The sequence below is a fragment of the Mandrillus leucophaeus genome, unplaced genomic scaffold (assembly GCF_000951045.1).
Source record: "Mandrillus leucophaeus isolate KB7577 unplaced genomic scaffold, Mleu.le_1.0 Scaffold518, whole genome shotgun sequence".
Lineage (NCBI taxonomy): Eukaryota > Metazoa > Chordata > Mammalia > Primates > Cercopithecidae > Mandrillus > Mandrillus leucophaeus.
In genome coordinates this window covers 945,282-964,419 of record NW_012105564.1, presented here as the reverse complement: position 1 = coordinate 964,419, position 19,138 = coordinate 945,282, and the positions used below count along the sequence as shown (strand labels likewise).

General features: G+C 41.3%; 1 protein-coding gene across 1 annotated transcript in view; it reads right to left on the bottom strand.

The window, feature by feature from the left end:
* SMEK2 (SMEK homolog 2, suppressor of mek1 (Dictyostelium)) overlaps positions 1–8,941 on the bottom strand; it is an 81,936-nt gene extending 72,995 nt beyond the window's left edge. Inside the window, exons 1-4 of the mRNA XM_011996530.1 lie at positions 8,776–8,941; positions 8,090–8,118; positions 7,180–8,001; positions 5,484–5,539 (exon numbers count right to left, since the gene is read on the bottom strand). Coding sequence (XP_011851920.1) covers positions 5,484–5,539; positions 7,180–7,321 — 198 coding nt within the window. The 5' untranslated portion in view covers positions 7,322–8,001; positions 8,090–8,118; positions 8,776–8,941. The remainder of the gene's footprint in view (positions 1–5,483; positions 5,540–7,179; positions 8,002–8,089; positions 8,119–8,775) is intronic.
* Positions 8,942–19,138: the final 10,197 nt, after the last annotated feature.

The following is a 19,138-nucleotide window of genomic DNA, read 5'->3' as shown; positions in this document are numbered from 1 at the left end:
AAAAAAAAAAAAAAAAAAATCTCTTTCCATTTATTTTACTATATTTATTATAAGCCCAGATGGAAAAAAAAAAAAAAAAGCAATGCACAAAACAGTACATAGTATGCTACCATTTATACCAACAAAAGGGAAAAAATACATACAATTGTATGCATATTTGCTTACATATGCATATCTCCGGCATGATATATAAGAAACTGGTGTGAGTGGCCTCTAGCGAGGGAAACTGTATGGACAGAATCTGGTGTGGGGAAGAGACTTCAATAAATACCTTTTGAATTTTTAACTGGGCTAATATATTACATACTAAAAAAAATTTTTTTTAAATAAGCCTCAAACCAAAAGATTAATGTAAACCTGCTTAACTTCCCACTTTCTGGAAAGAACTATCATTTTCCTGGCCAGATTCAAAAACACTACCAGTGACCTTTGATTCCTTGTCTTTCATATTTAATCATTTACCAAATTTTCCAGCACTTTCTTGAAAATATACTGGAGCTCTGTTCCTTGACGTCCATTTACCATTGGTGGAATAGACTTTCATTTTTTGTATCTGAATTATTGTAAAAGGTTTTGCTACTCAAAGATCTTCTGCTCCACCCTATCCCTCCTCCCCCATTTATTATTCATAACATTGCCACACTCTTTTCTTTAAACACAGTGTCACTTTAGGCCCCCACTCAAGAACCTGTAATGTCCCCTTCTGAACCTGTGTATTATCACATTTGGGATTAAGGGGGGGAAAAAAGAAACCACTGCTACAGATAGGCTTAATACCTTTTGTAGCAGGTATATTTCCTTCCCTATCACAGTTCCTTCCACAACCACCAGGAATGAAGTTTTTCTTAATGATTCCAGCTTACATTAACCTCTTCCTTAATTTTCTATTGCTTTAAGTCTGTGGAATACAAGTTTACTTTTTATATTTTGTGTCAGCACATACCTGCTGTATAATCTCAGTCAAGAATCTTACCCTTTCTGTACCTTTGTTGCCTCATGTGTGAAATGCTTTCATGGGCTTTCAGTGAAGACTGTGGTAAAACATTTGTTATCAGCTATCTTACTATCATTCTGTATCTGTTTCACCTGTTACGTCCTGCCTCCAAATAAAACTGCAATGAGGATTTTCCGAAACCCAGTTAATACACAACTGTGTTAAATAGGTACACATTCTTATGACTCTTTTTTTTTTTTTTTTTTTGAGACAATCTTGCTCTATCGCCCAGGCTGAAGTACGGTAGCACAATCACAGCTCACTGCAGCACTGCCCTCCTGGGCCCAGGCAATTCTCCCACCTCACCTTCCCAAGTAGCTGGGATTACAGGTGTGTGTCACCATGCCCGGCTAATTTATTTTTATATTTTTTGTAGCGACAGAGTCTCAGTATGTTGCTCAGGCTGGTCTTGAACTCCTGGACTGAAGTGATCTTCCTGCCTCAGCCTCCCAAAGTGTTGAGATTACAAGTGTTGAGCCACTGTGCCTAGTAGGACTCGTTTTTATTATTTTTTTAAGATATGTTGCCCAGGCTGGGGTGCAATGGCCATGCACAGGCACAATCATAGCATACTACAGCCTCAAACTCCTGGCCTTAAGTGATCCTCCAGCCTCAGCCTCCCAAGTAGCTGGGACCACAAGCACATGCTACCATACCTCGCTTTGACTCTGCTTTTGATTTAGTCACTATTAGTGGGACGGATGTTAAGTAACTTAAAATTTCTGTCACACCTATCAGGTATCTTATGTCATGTTGTATCATATAATGATTCTCTTCTCTTTCCAACATGTTTAAATGCTTAAGTTTATTGAGTAAGTACATCTTCTTCCATTAACTACTTCAGTATTGTGCACAGTAAGGAAGTGATGTGAATCAATAATGACTTTTCAATATCCAGTCATATGACATTCAGCTTGACTCAGATCTAACTCCTTTTAAGCTCACAATTCGGTACTTCATTTTTGAAAGAAAAGATGTATCTTGAGCACACAATTTAGTAGTTGGCTCATTTTAAAACTGTAATGTTAAAAGAAGAAATGTTAAACATTTCCCTCTGAATTTACTCAACTTTTTTTTTTTTTTGAGACAGGGCCTGGCTTTGTCTCTCTGACTGGAGTGCAGTGGTACAATCATGGCTTACTACAGTCTTGACCTCCCAAGCTCAAATGATCCTCCCGTCTCAGCTCCCAAAGTAGCTGGCACTATAGCTGCACACCACCACACCTGGACAATTTTTGAATTTTTTTTTTTTGTAGAGATGGGGTCTTGCTAGGTTGTGCAGGCTGTTCCCGAAATCCTGAGCTCAAGGGATCCTCCTGCCTTGGCCTCCCAAAGTGCTGGGACTGCAGGTGTGAGCCACCATGCTTGGCATAGTCAACATATTTTAATACAGCAAAATGGCCTATAAACATCTCATTCACTTACTCATTAAGTTTTTAATAAAAAACCCACTAATGGAAACAAAAAAATTTTTAACCCATTACTATAGTCCCAGCTACTAGAAAAGCTGAGGTGAGAGGATCATTTGAGTCTAGGAGTTCAAGCTCAGCCTGGGCATCATAGTAAGATCCCATCTCTGAAAACAAATTTTAAAAAAAATTTTAACTCCACTAATGAACAACAGACTTCATGTAAAATTTGGAAATCAGTAACTTTCTAGACTAATTTATTGAATAATCTAAATGATGCCTTTTACAAAGGATAATTCTAACAAACATAGAAAAATATTACTGTATTTGGAAATTTCAATTTGTGTAACTTCAAAAAACTACAAATTAAGCTGAATACAGTGGCTCACACCTGTAATCCCAGCACTGTGAAGGTGCTGAAGCAAAACGATCACTTGAGGCCAGGAATTCAAGATTAGCCTGGGCAAACATAGTGAGACCCCGTCTTTACAAATACAACAACAAAAAAAATTTGTAATAAATTTTTTAAAAGTGCAAATTTAGCCTGGACAACATAATGAGACCCCATCTTTACAAAAGTTTTTAAAAATTAGTCAAGCATGGTGGCTCACATCCATAATCCCAGCTACTCAGAAGGCTGAAACTGGAGGATTGCTTGAGCACAGGAGGTTGAGGCTGCAGTGAGCTGTGATCAAACCACTGTACTCCAGCCTGGGGGACAGAAGATCCTCTCAAAAAAATTATTTTCAAAAATGCAAATTGAAAATTTCGGTGAAAATACGAAAAACCACATCCATTACAAGGAACTAAGTTTAACATAACCCCTAAATGGCCCTAAGATTTCCATTAGAAAAGTGTACTCAATTTAAACAAAACTAAACAGGTAATATCATTCACACAAGTTTTTCACTCTTTTATAGCGTTTCAATATTCTTCTCATTACCAGAGTTATCTTATATACCTGAATGTTATGTTGCAAAAAAAAAAAAAAAAAATTAAAAAATAAACTATTAAAAAAAGCCCAAATATTGTATTATTTACATGTGATTACAGAAAACATTTCCAAATGGTGTAGTTTAAATAATGCAATTTTTCCAACACTTTATACTTAGTGTATACAAAAATACTAATGATCTAGAACTAATTTTCTAGTAGAGTAACATACATGAAATTACCTACATGTCCTAATGATTCTAAAGTATTCATAGAACCACTGTGTATTTTTAACTTACACTGGGTGACTATTTTAAATACAAACCTACTCCATAATGTGATCTTTCCAAAGTAACAACAGCTAAAGGATCTTATATACAATCTGAGAATCCATTATTATAACTAAATTTGTAGGAAACTTATGACTTAGTTACATTCAAGAACAAAGTTCCTGATAACTTTATATTCATGCAGATAAGTGAAATACTGTAAAAAAAAAAAAAAAAAAAAAAAATTAGTATTTCTTTCCCCACAAAGAAGCAAGCAAACAAAAACTAAAAGTGATTATCTGGTAAAAACTCGGTATAAAGACAGAGAGTAAGAGCTGCTTGGCTAACTTAGAAATTAAATTTACTTAAATGTCTACCTTAAAATGTCTAAGGTATAGGAAACATCTTCAGGTTTTCAATTCAGGACAAATGTTTAATTTGTTTCTCCATCAAAAAAGACACACAATATTTTCTAAACAGAGAAAATAAGCTATGAATTGAATATTGAAAATTTTAAAGTATTTCAAGTAACTGATTAATAATGTGTTGTATACATAAAACAATTGTTTAACAGTAAGACTTTGTATTAATAAGCTGCACAACAGACAGAAGTTTATTCCTCCAACTATGAAGTACTTGTTTCTGGGCATCCAAATTTTCATAAACCTTGAAGTGGGCACTGATGCTGTAAATGTAATCCTAAAATAATTTATCTTCCTTCAAAAATCTCTGTCATCGTGACTTTACATACCACACACACACAAAATACCTGGAAATAATTCAAATGTATAACAATAGGTGTATGTCATACATAAGAATACTATACAGAGTTTAAAAAGAAAACTAGATCTACATTGTTAACATGAACAAATATTCAAAATGAATGTGTGAAAAATGCAAGCTGCAGAATACATGTAAGAGTATGATATCAACTGTGTAAAGTTTAAAAACACACAACAGACTACATATTATTTATGGATACATACATATGCAGAAAAGGTATAAAAGCATGTACACAAAGAATACACATCAACTTCAGAATAGTGGTTACCTATGTAGGGGATGGCGAATGTAAAGAACGGGATGGATACAAACAAGCTTTAACTCTATCCATAATGTTCAATATTACAGAAGTATTTGAAACAAATATGGCATAACGTTAACATTGTTAAATCTGGTGGTGTTACAGTAGACACCCATTATTCTCTGTACTTTTCAATTTTAATATATTTCATAATAAAAATAAAAACATTCACAGAATAAAAAAAGCTCGAATCACTGCTACCATTTTCAGATTAATCAGGCATGCTAAAACACAACACACATTGTCTTTCCCAAATAAGACAATAAATATTAACAGAAGATGTTACATAATTGGCAATGTACACTTTTATAAGGTATCCATTGATTACTATATTAAAAATACACAACAATTAAACAGCAGGATTTAATGCTTCTACTTCAAAACCTCTACCTTTACTTGAGTCAAAGGATTTAATTTCACACCACAAATAGGCTTTCCTTGCTTTAAGAGTATCCCTTTGAATTTTGTTTTATGTCATTTCCTTTAAACATGACTCAGAACAAAAGGTTTCGTGTACAAGGTATAGAAGAGACTTGACTAACTACAGTTAAATAATACTAATAAATACATCTTAGAATAAACCAACAGTGGCTCAATCCAAAAATGGTAATTATCACCAGTACAAAAACTTTCACTTTTCATTCTGAAACTTTTAACCTGCAAGAGAAATACACATGATCTCTGTTTACCAAACATGTTTTTTTCTTGTCAGGAAAGTTTTCCCACCTTTGTCAGATTAATACTTCCTTGATCACAGATGAAGTCTTTCAAATTAAAGATAAACAACTACTTGCCTGTTGTTTCTGATATGCAGTATTTGGATTTATCTTTGATTCCAAGAGTAGTGATCCTGAAAGATAAAAAATAATATATAATAAGTCTCAGATGATAAAACCCTGAAAAAAATAAGAATACACATTAAAGTCGGGCACGGTGGTTCACATCTGTAATTCTAGCACTTTGGGAGGCTGAAGCGGGCAGATTACGAGGTCAAGAGATCGAGACAGTCCTGGCCAACATGGTGAAACTGTCTCTACTAAAAATACAAAAATTAGCTGGGAGTGGTGGCGCGTGCCTGCAGTCCCAGGTATGCGGGAGGCTGAGACAGGAGAATCGCTTGAGAGAGAGAGAGGAGGCAGAGGTTGCAGTGAGCCCAGATCACGCCACTGCACTCCAGCCTGGCAACAGAGCAAGCCTCTGTCTCCAAAAAAAAAAAAAAAAAAAAAACACACATTAAAAAAACACACACCACTCGCAAACTTTTCATGTCTTTTTACCCAGTTGGACATCTTAACAAAATGTATTCAAATTCACATTTTCTCTCCAAATCTAGGCTTCATATTTAATCTAAAATATTTCACCCTATTCCCATACACCCTTAAAGGAAATATTCATCTAAAACCAACATTCAAACCAAGGAATAAGGAGACTAGATGACTATTAAAATTTTATTGAAATAAAAATTTTAAGGTCTAAATGACCACTTCAAGCCATTCTTTTTAACAAAAGTTGTTTTATTGCATTCCCAGTTTAACAAATAATGCAAATTACAAAACAAAATCATGACAGGGATTAAATACTTAGTGTAGAAATTACAGTGCTGCATTTATCCTTTTCTCGTGAAGAACAAAAGAATACCTTCTGTAGAAATAAGTTATAACTATTTAAAATAAAAGGGAACGAGCAAGAATACAAAATATGTCAAGAATAAACCTAAGATTATTTTTCTAACTGCCCATATCAGTTGTTCAAATCAAGTCCAGATTACACTATAAAAGGCATTTTAATTACGGCTCTACATTTTGTAATTTAAAATACTTCACATGACTACAATAAACCAAAGAATACAGCAGTTTACAACCCGCTCTGGTGTTCCAACTTGCTTAGATTGTAAGGCATTCACTTTCTCATAGCGCCTTCTACAAAGGCAGCCCGAAGAAATCCCAGACTAAAGATGTATGTGCTTGTGTGTCCATGTATCGTGGCAACAGTCAGCAAATACAGCCAGGAAAAGGTGCCTTTTGGTTTTCCCCAACACCTGTCGACTGTGGCACCTGGTTGGTACAAGTGTTTTTGTTTTTGTTTTTGTTTTTTAACGACACTCGGAAAGAAAAGTTTCGCTAAACCGTTTGTACTAGACGTATAATGGATAAGAAAATAAAGGAATAAAGGGGGAGGAGGGCGACATCAGTACCTAGTCTCTCACTAGTTCCTCCCTTCTCTCTCACACTCTCCCCTCTTTAAAAGAGGAGGGACTGGAAAGGAAGGAGTCCAATCCTTAAGAGGAATGGGAGGCGGACAGAGTCTCGGTCTCTGAGGATAAGTCCAGTCAAAAGTACAGTAGTTTGTTTTTGCCGTACACAAGAGTCAGCTCAGAACCAACGCGCTGTCCCGAAGTGGTAGCAACGGTAACGGGCCCAGGGCCCTAAACCCCTGGCTGTGCCCGGATCAGAGGCACTATCCCCTATTCTACGGTTCCGATAACCTTACCGTCGGACTCTGCCCGAACGAGCAGCGACATCCCCTTGAGCTCCTCCACGTAAGTGGAGGAGACGTGCCCGGTGCCTCGGTCGTCCCATTGCCGGTCTTCGTTCAGGGTATAGACCTTCACTCGCCGCCGTGTATCCGACATGGTGGCTGCTGTCTCCACCGCTCCAGCCGCCGCCTCCTCGCTCACCTCGTCCGCGCCCCTCACTCTTGGGAGACGGTAGACGCGGTAGTGGCGGTGGCGGCGGCGGCTCCAGAGAGGCCCGAATTCACCATGGCTTCAAAGGTTCAGCCGCGAGAAGGGGTGACAAGAGCCACTGAGACCCTCCGCCCGGAGGCCTGGTTACCTCTCACTTCAACCCCGCATACACCCACCCTCCCGTCCCTTTGCCCCACAGGGCTCGCTCGCTCTCCCGCCGCCGCCGCCGCCGCCGCAGTAACTACTACAGATCCGCCATCTTGTAACCCGACTCTCTCTGCCTTTCTCTTCCTCCTCCAGCAGGCTCGCACGGGCTGTCCTAGCAGGGGCTACGGCGGCCGACAAGTCCCATGAACAGCACCTCCGCTTCTGCACGCGCTTCCCAGGCCGGAGTGCTCGGCGCTCTCGCGAGGGGGTTACCCGACTAGGGCGGGAGTACTTCAGCGAGACTTCCTCCTCTTTCGGCCCCGCCTTCTGGCGCGGGGTCGCAATTGGGCGGGAGGTTCTCGCGATCTCCCGGTCCCCGCCTGAGCCGCGAGAGGCCGCTAGGTGGAAGGCTAGTGCGGTTCTGCACTTCGTCGGGTTGTTGGCTTGCAGCAGGGTGTGACGTTCCGAGCGACTCAGCTCTGAGGAAAAAGCAAAGCAAACCGGGGAAGTACGTAGCCTTGAAGCGGAGTAACCAGGGACAGAAAGGAAAGAAAAGTGCTTTCATACCCTGACGGAAGGAAGCTCACTCCGTCCGCCTGAGGGGGAAAAAAAAGTTTAAACCTTTCTGTGAAAAAGAAAAAACGTGGAGCCCTTTCAGCCGAATGGAAGCCCACTAAACCTCGTTATGGAGTCTGTTATTCAGCATTTGCCCAGGAATTGTCTATGGACACAACTCTCCAGGCAATTCGTGCAAAAGTGTGTTGACGAATTCCTGTTTCCCACAGAGCGCCTCACCGTTAAGGCTCTTAGTAGCTGGCGATTGAAAAGCACAATTTCCGTTTCATGAAAATACAGCGCTCTTCTTGTTTTTGTAACCTTGCAAAGTAAATCTGCAGATAAGTTTAGGGAAGTGGCGGGGAGCTACTTTCCTAACACATGTGTGATTTTTTTGATACTTCTGAGTTTCTCGTGGGCATTTCCTGCGTTCTCTATAGGGGTCTTCTGCACTGAATAAGGGAAGGAGGAATTCTCTGCATTGAGGTTATTATGGAACATTGTGCGGTAGATATAGTCACGCGCTGGGTCGTAGTAGCGTGTCGTTTATTTCAGTACCAGCTCGCTCTTGGTAGAATCCCTTTGTTCGTTTTGTTGTTGTTTTAGATAGTCTCCTCTCTGCCGCCCAGGCTGGAGTGCAATGGCGCAATCTCGACTCTCTGCAGCCTCAGCCTTGAGGGCTTAAGCGATCCTCTCACCTCAGCTTCCCGAGTAGCTGGGACCATAAACGCCGGCTCCGCACCCCCGCTATATTCGTTCTTTAATATAGTCTCTCAGCTTGTTCAGCTGCCACTTCTGTGCAGCTGGTTAGCCAGATCGGTGAAAACAAGGCGAGAAGCGCACACTGACCCTGCAGTGCATCTTGGGAGTTGTAGTCATAACAAATCAATGATCTTGTTAAAACGTGCTTATGTTTTGACCAGATCCCTTATGTGTGGACGCCCTTCAGCAGTACACTACAACGTGGGTCAGTGTACAGAACACATGCTGATAGAAATAATTTCAAAATCTGGATTCATGGTTTTTTTAAATCTACAGGAGACCTCAGAAAATGTACTAAATCATCATAATATAGTACATAACAATAGAGCCAGTTAATCGATGTGATGAATGTGGACAAAATGTATTTTGACTTTAGAGAAAATAACATTGCTGCCTTGGAAGAATCAGAATGCTTCACACAATTTTTGAGCCTGATGTTAGACACTCCAGCCTTCTGTCCAAGCCTCACCCTTTGGTTATTCCTCAGGAAGACTAAACTTGGGAAGAGGATTATGCAGACCCTGGAGTCAGGCTTGGCTTTTGGGGTAGGGAATTCTAGAGTGCCCACAGCATGGTTTGAAAAAGGGAGAGTGGGCTACACGTGGGTGCAGTCCCATGATTCCATGGATTTCAGACCCCTCCAAAACACAGGGCCTAGTGCTTGCCCAAGTCTGAGGGCCCCCCACAACCACATTTCCCCAGCAGATGTTCTTTAATTCAGGGAGTCATCAAAGTTCCACTTCAAAGAGCTGTTAACCAAATAAGCCCACAATCTTCCTTTTTTGTTGTTGTTTTGAATAAGTAATGCCTTTACACATACGAAATTAAAAAGACAGGCTGGGCATGGTGGCTCACACCTGTAATCCCAGCACTTTGGGAGGGCGAGGCGGGCGGATTGCCGGAGGTCAGGAGATCGAGACCAGCCTGGCCAACACGGTGAAACCCCGTCTCTACTAAAAATATAAAAATCAGCCGGGCGTGGTGGCGGGGGCCTGTAATCCCAGCTACTTGGGAGGCTGAGGCAGGAGAATCGCTTGAACCCGGGAGGCAGAAGTTGCAGTGAGCCAAGATTGCGCCACTGCACTTCAGCCTGGGTGACAGAGTGAGAGACTGTCAAAAAAAAAAAAAAAGCAAAGGTATATAGTGAAAACGAACTCTTCTTTTTTAGTCTTTGTCTCCTGGCACTCATGGAATTTTCCTCTTGGAATCACCTCTATTCCATTTTCCTGTGTATGTTGCCAGAGCAGGGCTGGCTTCATGGAGGTGACCTGTACAGATAGGCACTTGATTTAAGTTTTGCTATCACTAACTTGAAATTCAGAAGTTTCTGAACAAGGGCCCTGCAGTTTTATTTTGCACTGGGTCCACAAAGTATGTATCTAGTCCTGTTCCAGAGATATTCTATGCATATACAGGTAACTATATATAAATGTGTATGTAGTGGTCCAGTAGTGGTCCGGGGCATGTTAGGAACTGGGCAGCACAGCAGAAAGTGAGTGGCCAGGGAGCCAGCATTTCGGCCTGAGCTCCGTCCCCTGTCAGATGAGCAGGGGCATTAGATTCTCGTAGGAGCAAGAACCGTATTGTAAACTGCACATGCAAGGGGTCTTAAGTTGTGCACTCCTTATGAGAATCCAACTCCCCCCTTCCATGGAAAAATTGTCTTCCACAAAACCTGTCCCTGGTGTCAAAAAGGTTGGGGACCTCTGTAGTAGGCTATGCCATCTAGGTTTGTTTAGGTACATTCTATGATGTTCACACAACAAAAAATCACCTGATGATGCATTTTTCAGAAAGTATCCCCATTGTTAAGGGACACATGACTGTAATGGAATACTATTCTTTTCCTTCCTTTTTATTTTATGTATTTTTTGTGGAGACAGGGTCTCTACATATTGGTGCCCAGGCTGGTCTCAAACTCCCGAGCTTAAGGATCTGCCTGCCTTGACCTCCCAAAGTGCTGGGATTACAGGTGTGAGCCACCATATCTGACCCTCTGACCCTCACTTTTTTCTTTTTTTTTTTTTTTTTTGAGACACAGTCCAGGCTGGAGTGCAGAGGCGTGATCTCAGCTCACTTCACCCTCCGCCTCCCAGATTCTAGCGATTCTCCTGCCTCATCCTCTTGAGTAGCTGGGATTATAGGCAACCACCACCACACCCAGCTAATTTTTGTATTTTTAGTAGAGATGGGGTTTCACCATGTTGGTCAGGCTGGTCTCAAACTCCTGACCTCAGGTGATCCACTTGCCTCAGTCCCCCACAATGCTGGGATTACAGGCGTGAGCCACCGCACCTGGGACAGCCTTTTTTGGGTCAGTGTATATAGAGCTAACTCATTCTACTTAATGGCTACATAGTATCCCACTGTGATAGCCGCAAAGGCAGACAAATCCTAGGCAGACAGGGGCAGGTCCCTGGTGAAACCATTCCTTCAAGCCGAGGACAGTTTAAAGGCTAGCCACAAATCCAGGATAAATCCACAGACCGGACTGAGAACCTCTCTTCCCATTTGGTGTGCTTTCTTCTGATTGATCCCCACCCTTCACCTATTTTACACATACCTACCCTTCCCTAATTGTTTTTTTACACTGTCATGCCTACCTTTGAGTGGTGCCGTTGTTTTAGCCTTTTTTGCATACTCACAAACCAATCAGCATGCACTGCCTCATTCTGAGCCCATAAAAGCCCTGGACTTAGCCACACTGAGAGAGAGACCATCTGACTTTGAGTGAGGGAACACCCTTGCATCCTTTCTTCCCTGAGAGCTGTTTCATAGTTCAAATAAAACTCTTCTCCACCCTCCTCACTCTTTGTCAGCGTAACCTCATTCTTGGACATGGAACAAAAACTCGGGACCCACCAAACGCAGATACAAAGAAGGCTGTATACACTGTGGCCCTTTGCCCTCTACTGGTGGAGGGCAACCACTCCACGCAATGCGATGGGAAACAGCAGTGGGGCAGAGCCAGTTCTGAAGCCACGGGCCCGAGTGGGGCAATGGGACTAATAGAGCTGTTAACATGCCACTGTCCATTGGGCTGCAGACGGTGGAACTAAAAGAGCTCTTCGCATACTGTAACACCCCCTTCTGGGCCTTCAGGGTCATGAGCCCCCCTGTTTGGGTGCCACCACATTTCCCTCAATGCGACACACCTGGTCCATCTGCAAGCCCCGCGGAAAGCCCACTCTTGCCCTGCACTCACTCACTCACACACTCCCTCCTGCCAGGGGCTGAGGCTGTGGTGGCTGTAGGATTCGAGTTTGAGCACAAGCCGAGTAGATGGGGTGTTGCCAGCCAGAGGTCTCCGGGTGTCAAAGTGGTCAAGAAAAATCCTGCATCAACTGTATAGATGTACCCCAATTTATTTAACTTATTTCTTGTATATTTTTGTCATTTCCAATGGTTTGTAATTTCAAACAATAAATGATTGTGCAAAAGTTGTTTTATGGGTGCCAATATCTTTGTAGGTTAATTTCCTGGGGCAAAGTTTTTCAACCTAAACACCATTGACATTTGGGGCTGGATAATTTGTTGTGAAGTGCTGTCATGTGCATTATATGATGTATCCTGTCCACCCCTATATATTATGAAAAATATTTCAGTGGCCAGAATCCTTTCAATGACTTAAAAGGCCCTTTTTATCCTGCTTCTGCCTACCTCTCCAGCTGCATCTTAGAACCCAAACAGTCTTTTTTCAGACTCATGCCCACGCTTGCTGTAGTGTCTTTGCACAGGTATTCTCTTTGTCTGGAGTTTTCTTCCCCATCAATCATCTCCTAATAACTCCCATTTTATCTTTTAAATGTTGCCACTATTATCACTTCCTTGGAGGATCCTTCTTGGACTCCCTAACTAGTTCAAATCCCTTGGGTGTGTGTTTTTTTTTCCTTTGACAAAAGCCACATTCGAACAAATCCCCCTTGGAATGTTACGATTGCCAAAAAATCCAATTTAAACTAGTTTAAATGATAAGAGAATTTATTGGCTCACATAAATGAGAAGTCTGAAGATAAGGTGAACCTCAGGTTGATTTGATTGAGTGACTTAACAGTATCAGCAAGAACTTGATTTCCTTCTGCCTTTCAATTTTCTTTCTGCTGTCAGATTTATCCTAAGGCTTACTCCTTTTGTATCATAAAATGGTGGCCAGGAGCTCCCAAGGTTATGTAGTTCTTTGTCCATATCAAAAGACAGTTTCTTTCACATATTTCACAGTTTCAATGTGATTAAACTAATTTAGGTCACATGTCCACCCCTAAACCTAAAGTTCTGTGGTATAGAGAATGTCAAGCACTGATTGGCTGGGGCAAATCAGGGCCTATCCCTGGAACTGGAAGTTACATTAATCCCACCTAAATCCCATGAATGTTACTCTGTGAGGTATACGTAAAATTGATACTAGGAATACAATCAGAGAATCCATTATATCCTGTTACATACTCATAGCACCACGCACCCTTCCATTGTAGCAGCTGTCATACTTGTAGCTTTATATTTATTTGTATGATTTCTGATTAATAACTGTCTTCTCATCTAAATGAAAAACCTCTATTAGTCCAGGGAACTGCATTTTTTCTCACCATTGTATCTCTAGGCTAGCATAGGGTGTCAAAAATAGCAGGTTCTCAATAACTGTTCAAAGAATGAAACTTTCCTTATAAGTTTACTACTCAATTTGACATTCCCTTTAGCAGGCAATTTAACAGCTACCATATCAGACTTATATTACATCTTTGAAAGTCCCAGACTGAGATCTCTAATTTCTATCTCCAGGCAGTCAGTTCGTGACACACCACTGAGTAAGATTCATGGAATAAATCTGACCATATTACATTCCCTTGACATCTTTCAAGTGTTTCTGATTTCTTTTAGGATAAAGTTCTTTATGACGCCATTCAAAGCTCTGCATGGTTTGGTCCCTATCTGGCTTTCTATTCTCAAGAGCAAAACTATAGACTTCTGGCCTTCTTGACGGTGATCTTTCTCTTTCAATCATAGTCCCTCTCCAACCACTCACCAAATATCAGTTTTTAGAGGTCTTTTCTCTTGCAGGGAGTAGAGAGGGGGCAGTAATAGTTTATTCAGGGATTCCCCATATCCTTCCTGGGTGAAGGTATTCTAGAAGGAGGCAGAGGAAGAAGGCTAGAGGTCCCACTGTTCATTCAGGCTTTCACTTAATGCTTACTTTAGCTCTGCTTCACAATCCCCTACTATCTACTGTGACTAATGTTCTCAAGTCAAGAGTCTCACCCATTCTAGAAAATAAATCAGGATCCTGGGATGTGGTGGTGGTGGTATAGGGGCATGTGTGGGTGAGTGTGTGGGTATGAGTATGTGTAGGGGGGTGGCAGTCCTTTGGTTATATGGGACTGGGAAGTGGACCCAGGGCTGTAGCTGTTCTTTATGTAGGCTTTCACCTTTCCCCAAAATTTTCTGCCCTGATCCTTTCCTTTTTTTTTTGTGGAAATAACTAGCTCTTTTTATTTATTTATTTAATTTTTTTGAGATGGAGTCTTGCTCTGTCACCCAGGGTGGAGTACAGCGGTGTGATCTCGGCTCACTGCAACCTCTGCCTCCCGGGTTCAAGCGATTCTCCTGCCTCAGCCTCCCGAGTAGCTGGGACTACAGATGCCTGCCACCATGCCAGGCTAATTTTTTTTATTTTTAGTAGAGACGGGGTTTCACCGTGTTAGCCAGGATGGTTTCAATCTCCTGACCTCTTGATTCGCCTGTCTCTGCCTCCCAAAGTGCTGGGATTACAGACGTGAGCCACTGCACCCAGCCTTAGCTCTTTTGTTTCTTTAATCACCTGTGGGGGCTTTTAGATTGTGCCTTTTGCTGTTAAGTCTAATTCTACTCTTCCATCGGCTTGTCATACAACCATTTGTTGAAATTGCTTTTGTATTTTGTTTGCCTTTTGGGCTCTACACTTCTTAAAAAATTTACTTAGCTGTCAAAGAGATGACATACTGTGTATGGTTAATTTTCCATGTATTCCGGTGTTCTAATATATTTTTATGGTTTTTAAATGTTTAGTTCTTTAATCCAGTTAGAATTTTAAAAATATATATGAAGTAGGTAGGATGATGCTAATTTACAAATTTTCCTCCAAATGGATATCCAGTTGTCTCAACATCATGTACAGAAAAAACAATCTGAAAATGCTATCTTTTCATATGATATACTAAATTTAAATGCACACACATATAGTTACATATATATAGGTTTGAGTCTGAATTCACTACTGTTTCAATTGCTGTAGTTGGTCAATTCTAGTATGATAGTTTTTATTGCTACAGTTTTGGAGTGATTGTGGGGTTATTTTTGAGACAGGGTCTGGCTATCTTGCTCAAACTGGTCTGAAACTTATGGGCTTAAGCAATCCTCCCATCTCGGCCTCCTAAAGTGATGGGATTATAGGTATGAACCACTGCACCTGGACCTGGATTGCATTTTGACAGTGGCCATAGAAGTTTCCACTCAGATCTTCAAGAGAACCTACTCTGGGGACTACAGGTCACTGACAGCCTGTAGTCAGTGCCACCCCTTTGGAACTACCATGCATTCACATCAATGCCAAATATCTCGAGTCGCCCCCAGCTAGTGGCTGAGCACAGTAGGAGTACTAAACTTGTTCTTTCTTGCCCAATGCAGAACTCCTCTAATGGGCAACTTTGGCTTGGGGAAACTTCTCATCAGCCTGGATGAGACTGTCTTAGAACCACAGTGTAGCCCAAGCTCTTTCTACCCAATATTTCCTTCTCTTCTTTTTACAGAAGTCAGGCCTGTACCACAGTCTGAAGGCTCTCTGCCAATTCCTGAGCCTTTCCACTTTATCCTTCACAAACATTTTCCCCAATAAATATCTTGCATGTCTAATCCCTTCTTGGCATCTGCTTCTCTGAGCACCAGAACAGACAGGTGGTTTACCAAGTGGTGCAAGAAAACAGATAGTAAGATGGGTTTTGGGGAATGGCTTATTTGGTCCCTGGCACAAAGCAGCCATTTGAGTCCTGATTTAGCTAACAGTAACCTAGGAAAACATCCCAGAGAAGGGAAATCCTCTTGCCTGTGCAATTCAGGCATTTAAAAGATAGGGGGAATAGGATGCCTACAAAGACAGCAGAGCTGGCCAACTGTTACTAAGACAATTAATGCCTTGCAGATGGATAATGAGAAACCGAGAGCACTTAAACAGTTAAAGGCTAAGTGTGGGAGCCAGGGGGCTTCTCTGGAGCTTAACAAAGAAGCTTTTTTTTCCTGCAATGGAAAAGCAGAAATGGGATTTGATGGTCACAGAGCTCTAAAGATACTTGAATGCTCAGCCTAGGGAGATCCAGTATGTAGTCAGGGCCCTGGTTGGGGAAACCAGCCTGAAGCTTTGAAACATGGGATGGGTGCCCCTGAGGATTTTGGCTCTGTAGATACCTCTGGACACTCAAGAGCTTGCAGAACTGGCTCACACTTCCTAGTAAGAGCAAGCACTTCCCTCATTACAGAAAGCCCTCTTCCATAATTGTTCTCAGTTCTTCTCCTGGCTGCCAGGCCATGGTAATTGGAGTTAACATCTCAGCATAATCTGCCTAGGAAGTGTTGGCCCTGATAAGAAAGGAAGGATTACACACCGAAGGAATTGAAGTAAGTTAGCATGACTATCAGGAGCCAGAGAAGCACACTTAGAATTGGATTTTAAGGGTGTTCAATTAAGGGGGCTGGAATTTAAGACGAGATAAGCAAGACTTTATGGACTTGGAGTACTTTTTTGGAACAGATTTAACCTCAGCAAGTAGTCTCGAGGTTAGCTTTTCAAAGCCTGGAAAAAGTGACGGCTTTGAAAAAGTGGAAATGAATTCACACCATGGCAGCTTTTAACTTGAGGAGAAGATAGCTATTTATTTTGGCATACTTATGTGGTTACTGCTCACTTACTAGTCACAATTGTTTTGTAACCACTATTTATTTATTTATTTATTTATTTAGAGATGGTCTCATTCTGTTGTCTAGACTGGAGTGCAGTGGTGCACTCTTGGCTCATTGCAACGCCTACCTCTCAGGGTTAAGCCATCCTCCCACCTCAGCCTCCTAATTTTTGCATTTTTTTGTAGAGGTGGGGTTTCCCCATGTCACCCAGACTGGTCTTGAACTCCTGGACTCAAGTGATCTGCCCATTTTGGCCTCCCAAAGTGCTGAGATTACAGGCGTGAGCCACCACACCGGGACTGTTTTTTTTTGTTTTTTGAGATAGAGTCTTGCTCTTGTTGCCGAGGCTGGAGTACAATAGCATGATCTCAGCTCACGCCAACCTCCACCTCCCAGGTTTGAGCAATTATCCTGCCTCTGCCTCCTGAGTAGCTGGGATTACTGGCACCTGCCACTACACCTGGCTAATTTTTGTATTTTTAACAGAGACGGGTTTTCGCCATGTTGGCCAGGCTGGTCTCGAACTCCTGACTTTGTGATCCACCCACCTCAGCCTCCCAGGAGTTTGAGATCAGCGCCTGGACAACAGAGCAAGACCTCACCTCCACTAAAAAAAAAAAATTAACCAGGCATGGTAGTGCATGCCTGTAGTACCAGCTACTTGGGAGGCTGAGGCAGGAGGATCCCTTGAGCCTAGGAATTCGAGCTTGCAGTAAGCTATGATTATATCACTGCACTCCAGCCTGAGTGACAGACCCTGTCTAAAAAATAAATAGTGGTTTTTAGGTGATCATCTGCAAATATTTTTGTTCTTTCCCTGTATCTCTTTTTAATCTCATCACACTGATTAGGACATCCAGAACACTGGTGATTCTTGTTTTGTTCCTGACTTTAATGGCCATGTTTCCAGTGTTGTATACATGTTCCTAATTTTTGATACATACCACTTGTGACGTTAAGGACATTTCCTGATATTCTAAACTCTCTAGGACATTAGGACATAGATACTGAATTATAAGAAATGTCTCTTTTTAGCCTGGGCAACATAGTGAGACCCTGTCTCTAAAACAACAACAACAAAATTGGCTGCCATGCTGGTGCATGCTTTTAGTCCCAGCACCTCAGAAGGCTGAGGCAGGAGGATCGCTTCAGCCCAGGAGTTTGAGGCTACAGTGAACTATGATCCTGCCACTGCACTCCAGCCTGGGCAACAGAGCAAGACCCTGTCTCTAAAAAAGAAAAAGAAAAACAGGACCATTTTTTGCATCTGGTGACCATATGGTTTTCTCTTAATATTATGACAATTTATAACTGTTCTCATAAATGATAATGATCTATAAATTTTTATGTTTGCTTTTTTTTTTTTTTTAATCATCTCTTCTAGGTATGAGTCCTGGGCAATTGCATTAAATTTTATAACCACAGTATTAAAAAAACTATTTCTAGTCAACAACTCAATTTTGGTTTTCATGAAACACTGGGTATTTTTCAATGCTTCCCATCTCATGCAGGATGAAGTCAGAGTCCTAAATCTCATATTCTAAACTCCCACACAATCTGACCTCTACTTACTGGCTTCTTCATCCATTGATAAAGCTGTCCCTACTCTACAAACTGCCTTTCCCTTTATAATTATCCTTTAAAGCCCAGCTCAAATACTGGCTCTCTATATTGAAATCCAATTCAAATTCCACTTCTTAGAAACCTTCATTTTTCCTTCTAGTTTACCTCTTCTCTTTTTATAAAGCATGACTTTTAAAAAACCTTCATTAGAGTGCTCACCAACTTGCCTTTCATTAATTAGTAACTCTGTATTAGACTATATTTAAGTCCCTTAAGGAAACAAATTATTCTACAGCAGAGTACTGTGCTCCTAATAGGTAGTTTTAAAGTTTTTATTACATTAAAATTAACTTTATAAATTTCAGTTATATTGAAGCCTCTTGCAATGATTTGAGATATGCTTGAGATGGCAAAACTGAGGTTGCTTTAAATATTGCCTCTACAAAAGTCACTTATTACCAAATTGCTTTTTAGATCATTTTATCTATATGTTGGTTGATGACATCATACTCATATTTAATGAGTCAGACATCTCTCTCTTTTTTTTGAGACAGGGTCTGGCTCTGCTGCTCAGACTGGAGTGCAGTGGCACAATCACAGCTCACTGCAGCCTTGAATTACCAGGCCCAAGTGATCCTCCGACCTCAGCCCTCAGCCTACCAAGTAGCTGAGATTACAGGTGTGCACCACCATACCAAGCTAATTTCTGTATTTTCTGTAGAACGAGGTGTGACCATTTGGCCCAAGCTGGTACTGAACTCCTGGGCTCAAGTGATCCACCCACCTTGGCCTCTCAAAGTACTGGGATTATAA